This window comes from Elephantulus edwardii, unplaced genomic scaffold (genome assembly GCF_000299155.1).
Source record: "Elephantulus edwardii isolate Elephantulus edwardi_28Jun2011 unplaced genomic scaffold, EleEdw1.0 scaffold00105, whole genome shotgun sequence".
Classification (NCBI taxonomy): Eukaryota; Metazoa; Chordata; class Mammalia; order Macroscelidea; family Macroscelididae; genus Elephantulus; species Elephantulus edwardii.
The window spans coordinates 11,334,397-11,347,510 of NW_006399855.1; the positions used below are offsets into that span (position 1 = coordinate 11,334,397).

The 13,114-nt window shown below is 41.2% G+C and overlaps 1 protein-coding gene across 1 annotated transcript in view; it reads right to left on the reverse strand.

Moving 5' to 3' along the window:
* The window catches only part of RBM17 (RNA binding motif protein 17), a 31,975-nt gene extending 19,384 nt beyond the window's left edge, over positions 1–12,591 (reverse strand). The window contains exons 1-3 of the mRNA XM_006891863.1: positions 12,533–12,591; positions 3,817–3,957; positions 1,594–1,710 (exon numbers count right to left, since the gene is read on the reverse strand). Of these exons, the coding sequence (XP_006891925.1) occupies positions 1,594–1,710; positions 3,817–3,939 (240 nt within the window). The 5' untranslated portion in view covers positions 3,940–3,957; positions 12,533–12,591. The remainder of the gene's footprint in view (positions 1–1,593; positions 1,711–3,816; positions 3,958–12,532) is intronic.
* Positions 12,592–13,114: the final 523 nt, after the last annotated feature.

Sequence of the window (13,114 nt, forward strand, 5' to 3'; positions counted from 1 at the left end):
AACAACAACAATTCCTCAAAACAAGATGCCTTTTTATTGTGATATGAGTGAAAGTTTACAAGGCATGCTGGTTTTTCCATTCAATCATTAATGCACGTTTTGTCTTATAACGTTAATTGTAATTGCCCAAAACATAAATCGCATTGTGGAACAGATGCCTTTGAGCTGTGGTGTTGGAGAAGTGTAATGATTATTCCATGTACAGCCAGAAGAACAAATAAGTCTATCTGGGAAAGGGGAGGGTCAGAGAATGAGAAGTCCTTCAACAAGACAGACTGACACAGTGACTGTGAGAATGGGCTTGAGCATGTTGGAAATCGTGAAGATGGCACAGGACAGGGGAAGTTTCAGATCTGTTGTTCACAGTCACTGGGAGTCATAATTGATGGCACCTAACAAGAACATGCAATCACACTTTCTCCCAGTTATTCTTGTTTCTATTAACCCTTCTAACTTACCTGTTCCTGCTTTCAAGACTTTATCCTTGAACAAATGCTGCTTTTCAATCTACTCTAAAGGTTGGTAGTTACCAACTCAGGATTGAGTGCCTTCCTTGTGGCACTGGCACAAGATTCAAATAGTGACTAAGGGTTAGTTTTAGAGGTGCCAGTCTCTTTCAGACTAGAAAGCCTGATCCTTTTTTGTTTTGGTCCAACCCTGCCCAAGATCCTTAGCAGTGGTAAGGAGATACCAGCTAGGTCTGGTAATAGAATTGTAAAAATTGATGTTCATGTAGTCATTATTCCTTTGGACTAATTGTCTTGACCATCTTTGCTTTTCTTCCCACTTTTTTGTTCCATCAAGGAAGAAATCAGTTGTGTCTCAGACAGCTGCTCCTAAGCTTAAGACCATAGTCTACGTGACAAAGTTGGAAGTACAACAGTCTTTGTGGCCTACATTATGCCAGTTGGCCTTAATGCCCCGTAAGACTATGATCCCAAGGTATTAAAAATTCTGGTAGCACAGCTTCTGGTGTCACAGCAACACACAATTCACCACAGGACAAAAAAGGGACAGACAAGTAAGTAGTGGTAACAAAGGTTTTCGCTCTCACTGTCTTCAAGTTGGACCAACACATAACTGACCTTTCAGAGGGTTTCCAGGAAACTCTAAATCACACAGGAGGAGAATGCTCTTCTATTCCCCACCCAGATTCTGCTGAATTTGAGCCACAAAAGAGGCACTACTTTTGGGTTAGCAGGTTAACTCCCTACAGACTATACTACCAGAGCTCCCTCAAAAATGAGAAATTATCTATTGTAATAGATATAAATTACAACATACATACAATGAAGTAATTAAAAAGAATCATATAGTACCATAAACTATGTAATTTCTAGAGAGTAAGATTGCAAGCAAATTTTTTAAGTTTATCTCTAGTTTCTGATTTTTCTATAATGAGTTTATTTTTATCTTATATTTGTTTTCTTACTAATTAAAGTAAAAATCAAGTTAAGAGTAAGACAAACCACTTTCAAAGGACTCTGTCAAGAGTAACTAAAAGGTCAGGACTATAAGAATACAGTAAAATTTATGGAAAGTAGAAGTATCAAAGTCAGGTGTACACGATTATTTCCTTGTATATGGGCTTACCTTTAGGCCAGCTGCTACATGAGGTGGGGTATCCACAATCTGCCGGTCATCTGACGAACCGCCTCGTTTTAGGTCAATTACTGGGGCAAGGACTGTACTTTGTTTTGTCCTTTGGCTCTAAAACAAAACAAAACAAAACAAAACACTCAACAAAACCAGAGTAACATACTGAAGCTTCAAATTAAAATTCAAACTATAACAAAGATTACTTTGGTCTCTGAAACAAATCTTTAAGGCATGAGAAAAATCATCTTAGAATAAATTTTTTTAAGTTTGTCCTCATCTTTAATGGTGTTCTCCACACAATGGCATGTGGATAGCACTCTTGGGAGCCATGGACTCTCCCCAATGAGGTCACAGGGCAAGGCACCTTGACAAGCTAGACTCAGGAGGTAGCACGTGGTCAAATGACCACCCAGGTGAGGTGCTGCATGATGCTCTTCATGCAGAACGGCCCCAGACCTCCCAGCACAAGCTCACCTGTGGGACCCACTTCCCCAGGAACTGGGAGGCAGGACATGCCCAAGGCCTGAGAAGAGTCAATCCCTTAGGACAGCTGCCACTGCTGAGATTCTGGCAGAGCGTCCTTATAGCCACCATCGGCTGGCAGAGGGGACGGCTGGCAAGGGGACTCTTCACCAGGCCCTCTGGCTCTTAAGAACTAGGAGACACTGGTTTTTTTTCATGAGAAAGTGCTCATGCACACCTAGGCAGCACACTTGTACTCTGGCCCCCAATTTCTCATGGAAGCTATTAGAAGCTTGCAGAGCCATGGACCCAGAGTGGATGCTCTGAGAAGGAGCAAACCAGAGGCCTGAGGAGAAGAGGCGGGAGCTGAGGGGAAGGAATGAAAGAACCCTTCCACCTCAAAGTGTCAGTTCACCTGGTTGAGGGTCTTATTCTTCTACACCGACCCTCTACCTTTCTAAGCATCATGTCTCTCTCCAAGGAATAGCTCCTCCTAGCAACATGCCCAAAGTATGTGAGGGGAAGCTTTATCATCTTTATCTCCAAAGAGCACTTTGGCTGCACTTGCTCCAAGGTATATTTTTTGTTTGCTCTTTTGGCCGTCCATGGAATGTTCAGTACTCTTCTCCAATACCACAACTCAAAGGCATTAATTCTTCTTCTATCATACTTATTCATAGTCCAGCTCTCAGATGCATAGCAAATGACTGGAAAGACCATGGCCTGAATCAGAGGCACCTTAGTCCTCAAACTGACTCATTACTCCTCAATAATTTGAAGAGGACCCTAACTGCAGACTTTCCCAGTTCAGTATGTCTCCTGATTTCCTGACTGCTGGTACCAAGGATGTTAACTTTGGATCCAAGTAAGATGAAGTTGTTGACAATTTCAATCTTTTTCAATCTATCACGATGTTGCCTGTCAGTCTAGCTGTAAGAAATCTGTGTTTTCCTGATGTTGCGCTATGCCATACGTGCTTGATAAATTCACAACCAATAAAACTTCAACAGTGTACACAAAACCAGCAGCTTAGTTAATACTACTACTGTAGAACTACCTTTGTCAAAATGCAGCTTGTAAGCCACCTACAAAAAACCTAGTAAGAATTCTACTTAAAAATGAAGATTCCTGAGACCTCATCCCAGAAGCAAACATAACTAGAATGTAAGGAACATGTTCAGACAATAGCACTTTAAAGATAGTCTCAGTTAATTTTGAGTTTCAGTCACTGCCTTAAGAGTCAGAACTGACTCATAGCTGGCCCTCCAGAGGGTTTTCAAAAGCTGTAAATCACATGGGAGGAAAACTGTTCAGCCTTCTCTTGTGGAGATGTTGTGGCTTCAAACCACCTGTCTTTAGACTGGCAGTGTAACTACTTACCCAGAAGACCATCAGAATTCCCTATTTTCAGCTTAGTCAAATCTAAACCCACTATCACACAAGCTTCTCCCTTATGAATGAATAACCTTAAACAGTCAATACAAAGGCAAAATCTCATCATCTCCTCTCACTGCTGTCAAGTTAGAACCTACTCACAGCTCACCCTTCAGTGGGTTTTTGGGAAGATGTAAACAGAACAGGAGACGACTGCTCATCTTTCTCTTGGCGAGTCCCTCAAGGATTTGATTCAAACCACCAGAGGTTCTGCCTTTGTGTTAGCAAAACTCCCTATAGATTTTGCCACAAAAACAAGCTATTTATAGCCCTGTCAGGAAACTTGTCTTGCAGATTTCCACCCTCCCACTGTAGGTTTACCTTTGCTTGAGTGAGAGCAGCCTTCTTCACCTGAAGTTGAGACTGCAAAAGTTTGAAATTTTTGGACCAGCCTTCTGTTTTTGAATCACTGGTTTCCACTCCCAGGTCATCATACAGGGACATCTTCTTTTCAGTTTAATGCTGAAAGGAAACGGGAGTAGGAATTAAAAATATAAAGCACAGAAATGTCAACTCTTTCCAAGCTAAAATAACATTGTGTCAGATAATGTAAAGGTAAAAGGTGTTATTCTAACTGAAGTCTCTTCAATAACAGAAGTCAAACTCCTGACGCCGTCACTGTAGTATTTCTTCTAGTGATATGAAGCTTTATTCATATTTTTATGAAAACTGGAAAAACTAAACCTCTAGAATTAATTTCTCCATCCTCATAGCTCACATTTTCAAGGAAGTCATGTGAGCTTCTGTTAGGTGCCATATGATGAGGAAAGAGGAGAGTTCTAGATTTAGAGCTTTTTTTAATTACACATTCCCAAATTTTAGAAATGCTGTTTTGCTTCAACAGTACCAATTACCAGTTTGATATATTGCAACTGCCTGTGTTTTTCAAAGAAAAAAATTTCAAACGTATACCTAATCCCTTTTACACCTTTTTAAAGCTCAACATTCTGAAGCCCAGGAATGTGACCCAATTCTCAAATTGTATACAAATGTTTGGTACTGGTAGTTCCCAGTTACAATAATATTCCAGAAATCTGCCAGTTACCAGGTGCTCAGAATGCATCTTCTCATAGAGACTGTTGTGATATTTATCAATAAAATTTCATTTAATCTGCGTTCTGTTTCAGAAGAATATTAATACAGAAAAGAAGTAAAATATTTACCCCTTCCCCTTATTAAAGTCTGACTTGCAAAACCTAGTGTGTTTATTAATGCTTTCAACTCTTTTATTACTGGTATTCTAAGATCTTGCTACCTCAACACTTCAGCTGATTTCAGTTCCACAGTTTGTATAGGCAGAGAATACTATTCTTTCAGAAAAGTTGTTCTGACTTGACGTTTAACTCCTTGCCTATAAGTTTAACCAGCTGCCACTGTGTGGTTATGGCAACCCCCATGTATGTCAGTGTGGAATTGTTCTCCACAGAATTTCAGTGCCTGATATTTTTGGAAATATATCACCAGGTCCATCTTCCAAGGTACCTCAAACCTCTTACATTTTGTTTAACAGCCAAGAATGTTAACCACTTGCACCGCCCAGGAATTTTTCCTGGAAGTTCTGCTTTCCACGTTTTGGGTTTTTTCCCCCTTTCTGAACCCTCACATTACCTAAAATTTAATTTTTAAATTAAAAGCCCCAAGGTAGCAAAGAAACAAGGTAAAAGACAGAGCACTAGAGTATTGGAGACTGACTGTTAAAGTCAATCATATAAAATTGTGGAGGCCCAGCTCCTCCCATTATGTCCCGTGGATGGATTCACCAGCTCAAGTCATCACAGTGCTGACAAAGATTTTCCCTACAAACACATGCCCATTACCTTCAGTATCTGACAAGTCAAACTTTTATTCAGGAGCTTGGCAATTCCTCATGACATTAGGTTTGAACCACCGGGGCTTAATCACATTTTCTATCATGTCTATCCTACTGTCATCAAGTAGATTCCCTCATAGCAAACCAGTAGGACAGAATAGAAATGCCCCTAGGGCTTCCAGGGCTGTAAATCTTTACAGGAGCAGAAAGCCTCATTTTTTCCAGTAGCAACCAAATGTCTCACCACACTGCCACCAGAACTCCTCCTTTAGAACAGAGCTTATAAAATCAGAACTCCAAATAAATAAATAAATAAATAAATAAATCAGAACTCTGTCTCAAAGGAAATGCAAAAATGCTCATTTCCTTTATTCTCTCATTAAACTTTAAGTTTACAAAACTAAATTATAATGTACATTTTCATTATCCACTGATGGCTAAGTAGCCTGCTTTAACTTATTATTATTCTATAAACACCACTAAAAGCAAAAGCTAGAAGCTTGACAAGAAATCATAACTTATCCATATATAACAATAACTTAACCTTTTATCTCATTTGTATAACTTATAGAATCAACCTGAATCTTGTTCTCATTGGGTCCTTGCTTATGCGTATTTTTCTTTTAGCTGATTAAAGTATAATATGTCATTATTCATTTATCACTCTTTTCCAACTACTGCAATGGAACAAATATATTAACAAGACTTTACCAAAGTTCAAACTTATCCTACTTGATGTAGAGCTACTACTTAGCTCATATATTATTTCATAAAGCCTGGCTTTAAATGACAAGAACTTACATTTTTTAAACCTTTACATATACCATACAAAGCCTGAAACAAGTATAAATGATAAGAAGCTAAAAGATCATTGTTACAAATTCTTTAAAGATCTGCTATTCTTTTTATTTTACAGTAACACTTCCCTTCAAGTAATTCATTTTTCTCATGTGCTCTAGTTTTAATAAGAACTAAATATGGTTCTGCCAGAAGGAAGAATGATGACTTTACCAGATGCTACCTAAGCTGGTGAAGTATTATTTTAAAAACAAGGGTAAATGGCAGAAAAAGAACAAAGGATAGAAGTCTTAGAACATTCCACCTACTCATATTTACCATTAGTAACTGACTGTGCTTACTTTGTATCCTTGAACATAATGAAATCATAGCAATTTTTACATGTTTTATCTTCTGTTCTACACATCTCCAACAACACAAGTCCTTGAAAGTAGCACCTACTTTTGTGTTCATTTACTAACCTTCAGTTTCATCCCTATGCTTGAGTATGTTAAGCACTTAACATTTTTTAACACGTTGTCGCACTTTTAAATTGATGACCAGTGCTCAGAAACACATTCTGCTGTCATTTGCGAGAACGTGTTACTTAGTAGTGAACAGATAGCCAATGTTACTTAAATATGTATGATAGCAGCCCAGAGTAAGAGAAATACTGCAAAGATGACTGGGGGTGGGGAAGGTAATTGTGCAACAGAATGAGCATTTTTTAAAAAGTGAACTGGAGAGGAGGAAGGAAGGGAGGGGGGAAACGTGCAACAATGAATGAATGAATGAAAAGCCAACTTTTCTGTAAACTTACGTTAAAATTAAAATTAAACATGCTATAAAAAAATCACATCATAAAGAGTAAGATTTCCAGGTCTACCTTTCAAAAACATCATTTACAGTGTGTTGAATTTTTTAAGTATTGTATATTTCCCACCAAAATGGATGTCAGAAGAGACTGAAAATTGCACTGGAGCGCAAAGAAGCCAAAGCACAGGGAAGAATTCAAGATACTAAAGAGTTGAATAGAAGATTTCAAAAGGCAGCACGGGATGACAGAGCAAAATATTACAATGAAATGTGCAAGGAGTTGGAGTCAGAAAATCAAAAGGTATGCTCCCTCAGCATATCTTAAGCTCAAGAAACTGAAGAACAAATTGAAACCTCGAGTTGCTATAATCAAGGATGCTTTCGGCAGAACGTTAAATGATCCCGGAAGTATTAAAAAAAGATGGAAGGAATATACTGAGTCACTGTATCAAAAGGAATTGGAAGACACAGAAGAATTTCATGAAACAACATATGAGCAAGAGCCTATGGTGATGAAAGAAGAAGTTCAGGCTGCTTTGAAGGACATGGCCAAAAATAAGGCTCCAGGAATAGATGGTATACCAATTGATATATTTCAGTTAACAGATGCTGCCCTGGACGTGCTCACCAAGTTGTGCCAAGAAATCTGGAGAACGACCACTTGGCCAACTGACTGGAAGAGATCGATATCTGTTCCTATCCCAAAGAAAGGCGACCCAACCGAATGTGGAAACTACAGAACAATTTCACTGATTTCACATGCAAGCAAGATTTTACTGAAAATTATCCAAAAACGACTGGAACAGCACATCAACAGAGAACTACCAGAAGCCCAGGCTGGTTTCAGAAGGGGTCGTGGTACTAGAGATATTGTAGCTGATGTTAGATGGATCTTGGCTGAAAGCAGGGAATATCAGAGGAAAGTCTATCTGTGCTTCATTGACTATGCAAAGGCATTTGACTGTGTAGATCATAATAAACTGTGGCTGACTCTGAGAAGAATGGGAATCCCAGAACACTTGATCGTTCTAATGCGAAACTTATACTTGGACCAGGAGGCAGTCGTCAGAACAGAGCAAGGGAACACTGCATACTTCAAAATTGGGAAGGGCGTACGCCAGGGATGCATCCTATCTCCATATCTCTTCAATCTATATGCAGAACAGATTATCCGGGAGGCTGGGCTCTATGAGGAGAAATGTGGGGTCAGGATTGGTGGACGATTTATCAACAATCTGCGTTATGCGGATGACACAACCCTGCTTGCTGAAACTGAGGAGGACCTGAAGCACCTGCTGCAGAGGGTCAAGGACTGCAGCCTGCAATATGGATTGAGGCTCAATGTCAAGAAGACAAAGATTCTCACCACTGGACCAATCGGCAGCATCAGGATGGATGGTGAAGAGATTGAGATTGTACACAGCTTTAGTTTGCTTGGCTCCATAGTCAACAGTCTTGGCACCAGCAGCCAGGAAATAAAAAAAAACATATCGCGATGGGAAAGTCTGCTGTTAGGGACCTCTCCAAAGTGCTGAAGAGCAGTGGTGTCTCTCTGGAGACTAAGGTGCGTCTGATACAGGCCATAGTCTTCGCAATCACCTGTTATGCATCAGAGAGTTGGACAATGACCAAGGAGGATAGAAGGAGAACTGATGCCTTTGAGCTGTGGTGCTGGAGAAGAGTACTGAGAATACCATGGACTGCTAGGAAAACAAATAGATTTGTCCTGGAGAGGGTTAAACCGGGTGGCTCCTTGGAGGCAAGGATTCTGAGGCTCCGTCTAACTTACTTCGGACATGTAGTGAGGAGAGACCGGTCCTTGGAGAGGGACATCATGCTTGGGAGGGTGGAGGGACGGCGCAGGAGTGGAAGGCCCTCTATGAGGTGGATTGATTCAGTGACTGGGATAATTGGGATGGGAGTGTCAGAGACAGTGCGATTGGCACAGGACAGAGCAGAGTTTAGGGCTGTTGTACATAGGGTCGCTATGAGTCGCAGGCGACTCGACGGCACATAACAACAACATATTTCCCACCACCCACCTTTAGTTTATAGTAGCTTGTGTGTTGCTGATACCAGAAGCCAGGTCACTGGCATTCTGGATACCAACATGTCACTCATGGTGAGGTTTCAGTGGCACTTCTTGACTTAGACAAACTGGGAAGGCCTGCAATCTACTTTCAAAAATCTGCCAACAAACTTCCATGGCTCACACAGACCACTGCCCAGCTTGCTACTCCAATAAGGAGGGCTCAGTGACTGGAGCCGGAAATTGTGTCTGGTGAAAGAGCAAGCTAGTGTAGGAAGGAAGAAGATCCAGGTTAAGCTGCAATGGTAAAACAGTCACAACAATAAACCTGAGCATGGCAGTGGTCATGAGGATGACACAGGGCTGTGCAACATTAAATCCTGTTGTACATAAGGTTCGAAAGAGTTGGACTGGACTCAATGGCACCTATCTATCTATGTTAAATTATAAATTCTATCATCTCACATACTTGAGCATGCTATTAGGAGAGGTCAGACCTTGGAAAAAGACATTATGCTTGGAAAAATAAAGGTCAGCAATGGTGAAGTAGCCTTTCAAGTGATGGATTGGCAATGACTGCAACAATGATCTTAAGAAGAAGAGAGACTGGAGGGATAGCATAGGATTAGGCAGGGTTTCACTGTGTTGTACAGTGAGTTGCTAGACTAGAAACCAATTCCACAGTACCTGGCAAAACTAACACTAAGGGGAGGAAAACTACCACCACCACACAACCAGTAATAAGTCAAGATCTGAGCATTATAAAGACAGACCCCTGTATTACAATTGTTGGGTTTTTGTTGGTTTTTTTTTTAATTATTATTAAATTTTATTAGTTTTAAACAATTGTTGGTTTTGTTGTGGGTTTTCATTTCTTTTTCAAAAAAACTGGATTAAAAGATAATATTCTCATTATCCATTCACGGATATGTGCCTGTTTTTTAATTATAATAAAAAAAAGAAGCATACTTGATAAGAAGAAATCTTTTATTATTGAATTGATCATACAATTATCTTTCAGGTGCCTGATCCAGGCCATTGTCTTTGCAATTGCTTACTATGTGTCAGAGAGCTGGACAATGACTAGGGATAATAGGAGGAGAATTGAAGCTTTTGAGCTGTGGTGCTGGAGAAGACTGCTGACTATACCATGGACTGCTAAGAGAATGAACAGGTTGGACCTAGAGTGAGTGAAACCAAGCTGCTCCTTGGAGGCAAGGATTCTAAGGCTCCGTCAGACATACTTTGGGCATGCTGCGAGGAACCAGTCCTTGGAGAGGGACTTCATGCTTTAAGGGTGGATAGAGAGGAAGATCATTGATGAGATGGATTGACTTAGTAACTGGGATAAATGAGGGTAGGTATGTCAGAGATAGTAAAGTTGGCACAGGATAGAGCAGGTTTCAGGGCTATTGTGCATGGGGTCGCTATGAGTCACAAGCTACTTGACGGCACATAGCAATAACAAACAACAATATGTAGCAGTTAAACATAACAAATATAAGAGTTAACAATGACTTTTTAAAAGATTTTAAAAGACATTTTCTAAAGCTCCAGCTCTAACACCCTTGACAGGTTAGTATTTTCACTCATTCTCATAGACTCTTTTAACAAAATACCCTTTGCTGGAGTAAGGTGAAAACAAACTCCACTAAAATGTAAACAGACCATCCTTCATAATTTACTAGCTTGAAAAGCTTGAGGGATTATTTGTCCTATATCAACTGTTCGAGGAAAAGTAATTCATAAGCCAGGAACCAAAAAACCCATAATAATGTTACATCTGGTAGAACACAATTCTATCAAAATTCTTATTTTCCCCAAAAAGGCTACTTTTAGTTACCAGTAAACACAATAATCAGGACAATTCTTCACTACTTACACTCCCACCTTGTTACAATTTATCATTTGCACAACCTACCCTCTCTAAACCCATGCAGCCAGCCCACCATGCTTACAAATTCAACTCACTGCTGTGAAGTCAGTTACTGATCCACCACTGGATTTCTGAGGCTCTAAACAGTACCAGGAGGGGACTTCTTATCTCTTCCCTATCACCTGATGGATTTAAAACACCAGAGATACAAAGCGTTTTAGTTAGCTGCACAATACACAATCTTCAGGGAGTTGCCAAGAATGCTTAAAATTTAATACATAATCCTTTTTAAAGCATTCCACTTCCATCTTCAATCATTGCTTAAAAAAATAAATGATGCAGTTCATATAATCACTGCTTAATAAACAGAAAATACTCAGTTTAAGTTACTAATGGCCTCATTTCCCTAAATCCCCTCATGACAGCTAAACCCTTTATAATCTTCACCTGTTTCCGGAGGGTGGGGGAAATCACTGCCGTACTCATCCAATTATCTATTTCAGTATGTGCAGAATCTTGCACTAAATCTAGAGTATCCCATCTTATATATATATATACACACACACACACATATATACACAAATACGTATATGTATGTGTGTGTGTATATATATGTATGTATATATAATTTTCCCAACTAGTACCTTCAATTCTATTACTTTCTTCTCAAAAAACCTCCATGCCCTGATTACCCTCTCAATAGTTTCCAGAATACACTTTGGTGCTTCACCTCTGTTACTTTTGCACTCAATTTTCTTCCCAAACCTTGTACATCTAACAAAATGTCCTTTATCCTCTAGGACTCAGCATAAGCATCACCTCTTCTTTGAAGCCTTTCCTAATCACATCTTAGTCTCTAAGAAGAATCCGTGCATGCCCATGCCAGTTTCCATAGAGACCAAACTCTTGAGAGGAGGGGCAGAATCTGACTCACGTTGCATCCGCTGTTCATAACATATTATCTGTACAAGGGTAGATAGATGCTGGCCAAAAAAAATGAGTAAACATCAAAACCAAAAGCAACGCTTTACAAGAACGACAGTGGCCAATGTAACGCCAGAGTCACGTCTTCTTTCATTTTCCCGGGTAAGTATTAATCTTTGGAAGATGCCAACACCTGGAAATGCCAGCTCCGAGGAGGCCACAGATGGAAATGGCTTCTCTCTCCCACATTCCGCGAGCCCTGGGGCGGTGCAAGTGAGCTGGGCCACAGGTGACAAGTAGTCCTGCCTAATCAGGACTAGCAATTGATAAACTTTTTCAATACACAATCAACGAAGTAGAGAAGGTTCTTTAGTCCAAAAAAGACTCCCACAGACAGCAAAGGGGAGAGGGAAGAAATGCGAGGGACAGGGTCACAGGAAGAACGTAAAGGAAAAGTGGCAGAAGCCGTGATGAGGAGCAAGAGGGCTGGATAGAGGCGCGCGGCGGGGGGCGATGAGAAATATGGAGGCCAGGCACCAAACTAGCAGTGGCAGTCCGCGGCACCGGAGCCAGACAGGCATGAGCAACAGAGGCAGAGGGCGAAGAGAAGCGAAGAAGAGAGCGTCCAGGAGTTGGGGTAAGTGGCCCTCGGCACCTCTAGGCTGGCCCAGATCAGATCCTCATGCTACATCCGCGGCGCGGCCTAAAGCTGCGGCCTCGAGTCCAGCTCTGTCCCGTAAAGGCGTTCCCGCCCCAGCTTCCCCACCAGGCAACGGGGGGGGGACCGGGCCAAGGCATTACATACCTAGCCCGCCCGACCGACTTTCCCCATGGGCCGGAGCGGCCGCAGCGCGGAGCCAGGGGCTGAGGCGCGCAAGCTCCGTATCAAGTCCGGAAGCGCCGCGGAGAGTGCAGGTTTGGACGCACTCTGCGTAAATATACCGATGACTAGATCTCAGAGACGGGGCCAACTCCTACGCCAAATGCTCAAGAGGTTCCGCTGCTCAGAGGTCAGGGAGCGCGTGCTGCCGGGAGAGAGGGGACGCCTGCGCGGCTGGCGCCTAGCCTACATTGCCTCCTGGTGGTCGGAGGTCCACACTGCAGGGTCCCTGTTGCCTACCCTCTCCAAGGCACAATCTTTGAAATATTAAGACATTTTAGAGAAGGTGACAGTGACCCCAGATGGTGAAAAGTAGAAATGATCCATGGCTGCAAAAAAATTTTAAGGGGAACCAGTTATTTTATTTTTTTAATTTTTTTTACAGAGGTTTTGAATTTCCATTCATTCATTGCCACAATTTTCGCCCTGCCCAACCCTCATCACCAGCTCGCTTCCCTCTCCGAAGAGAGAAAAAAAAAATTCCTTCATTAGTATACAATTCCCACG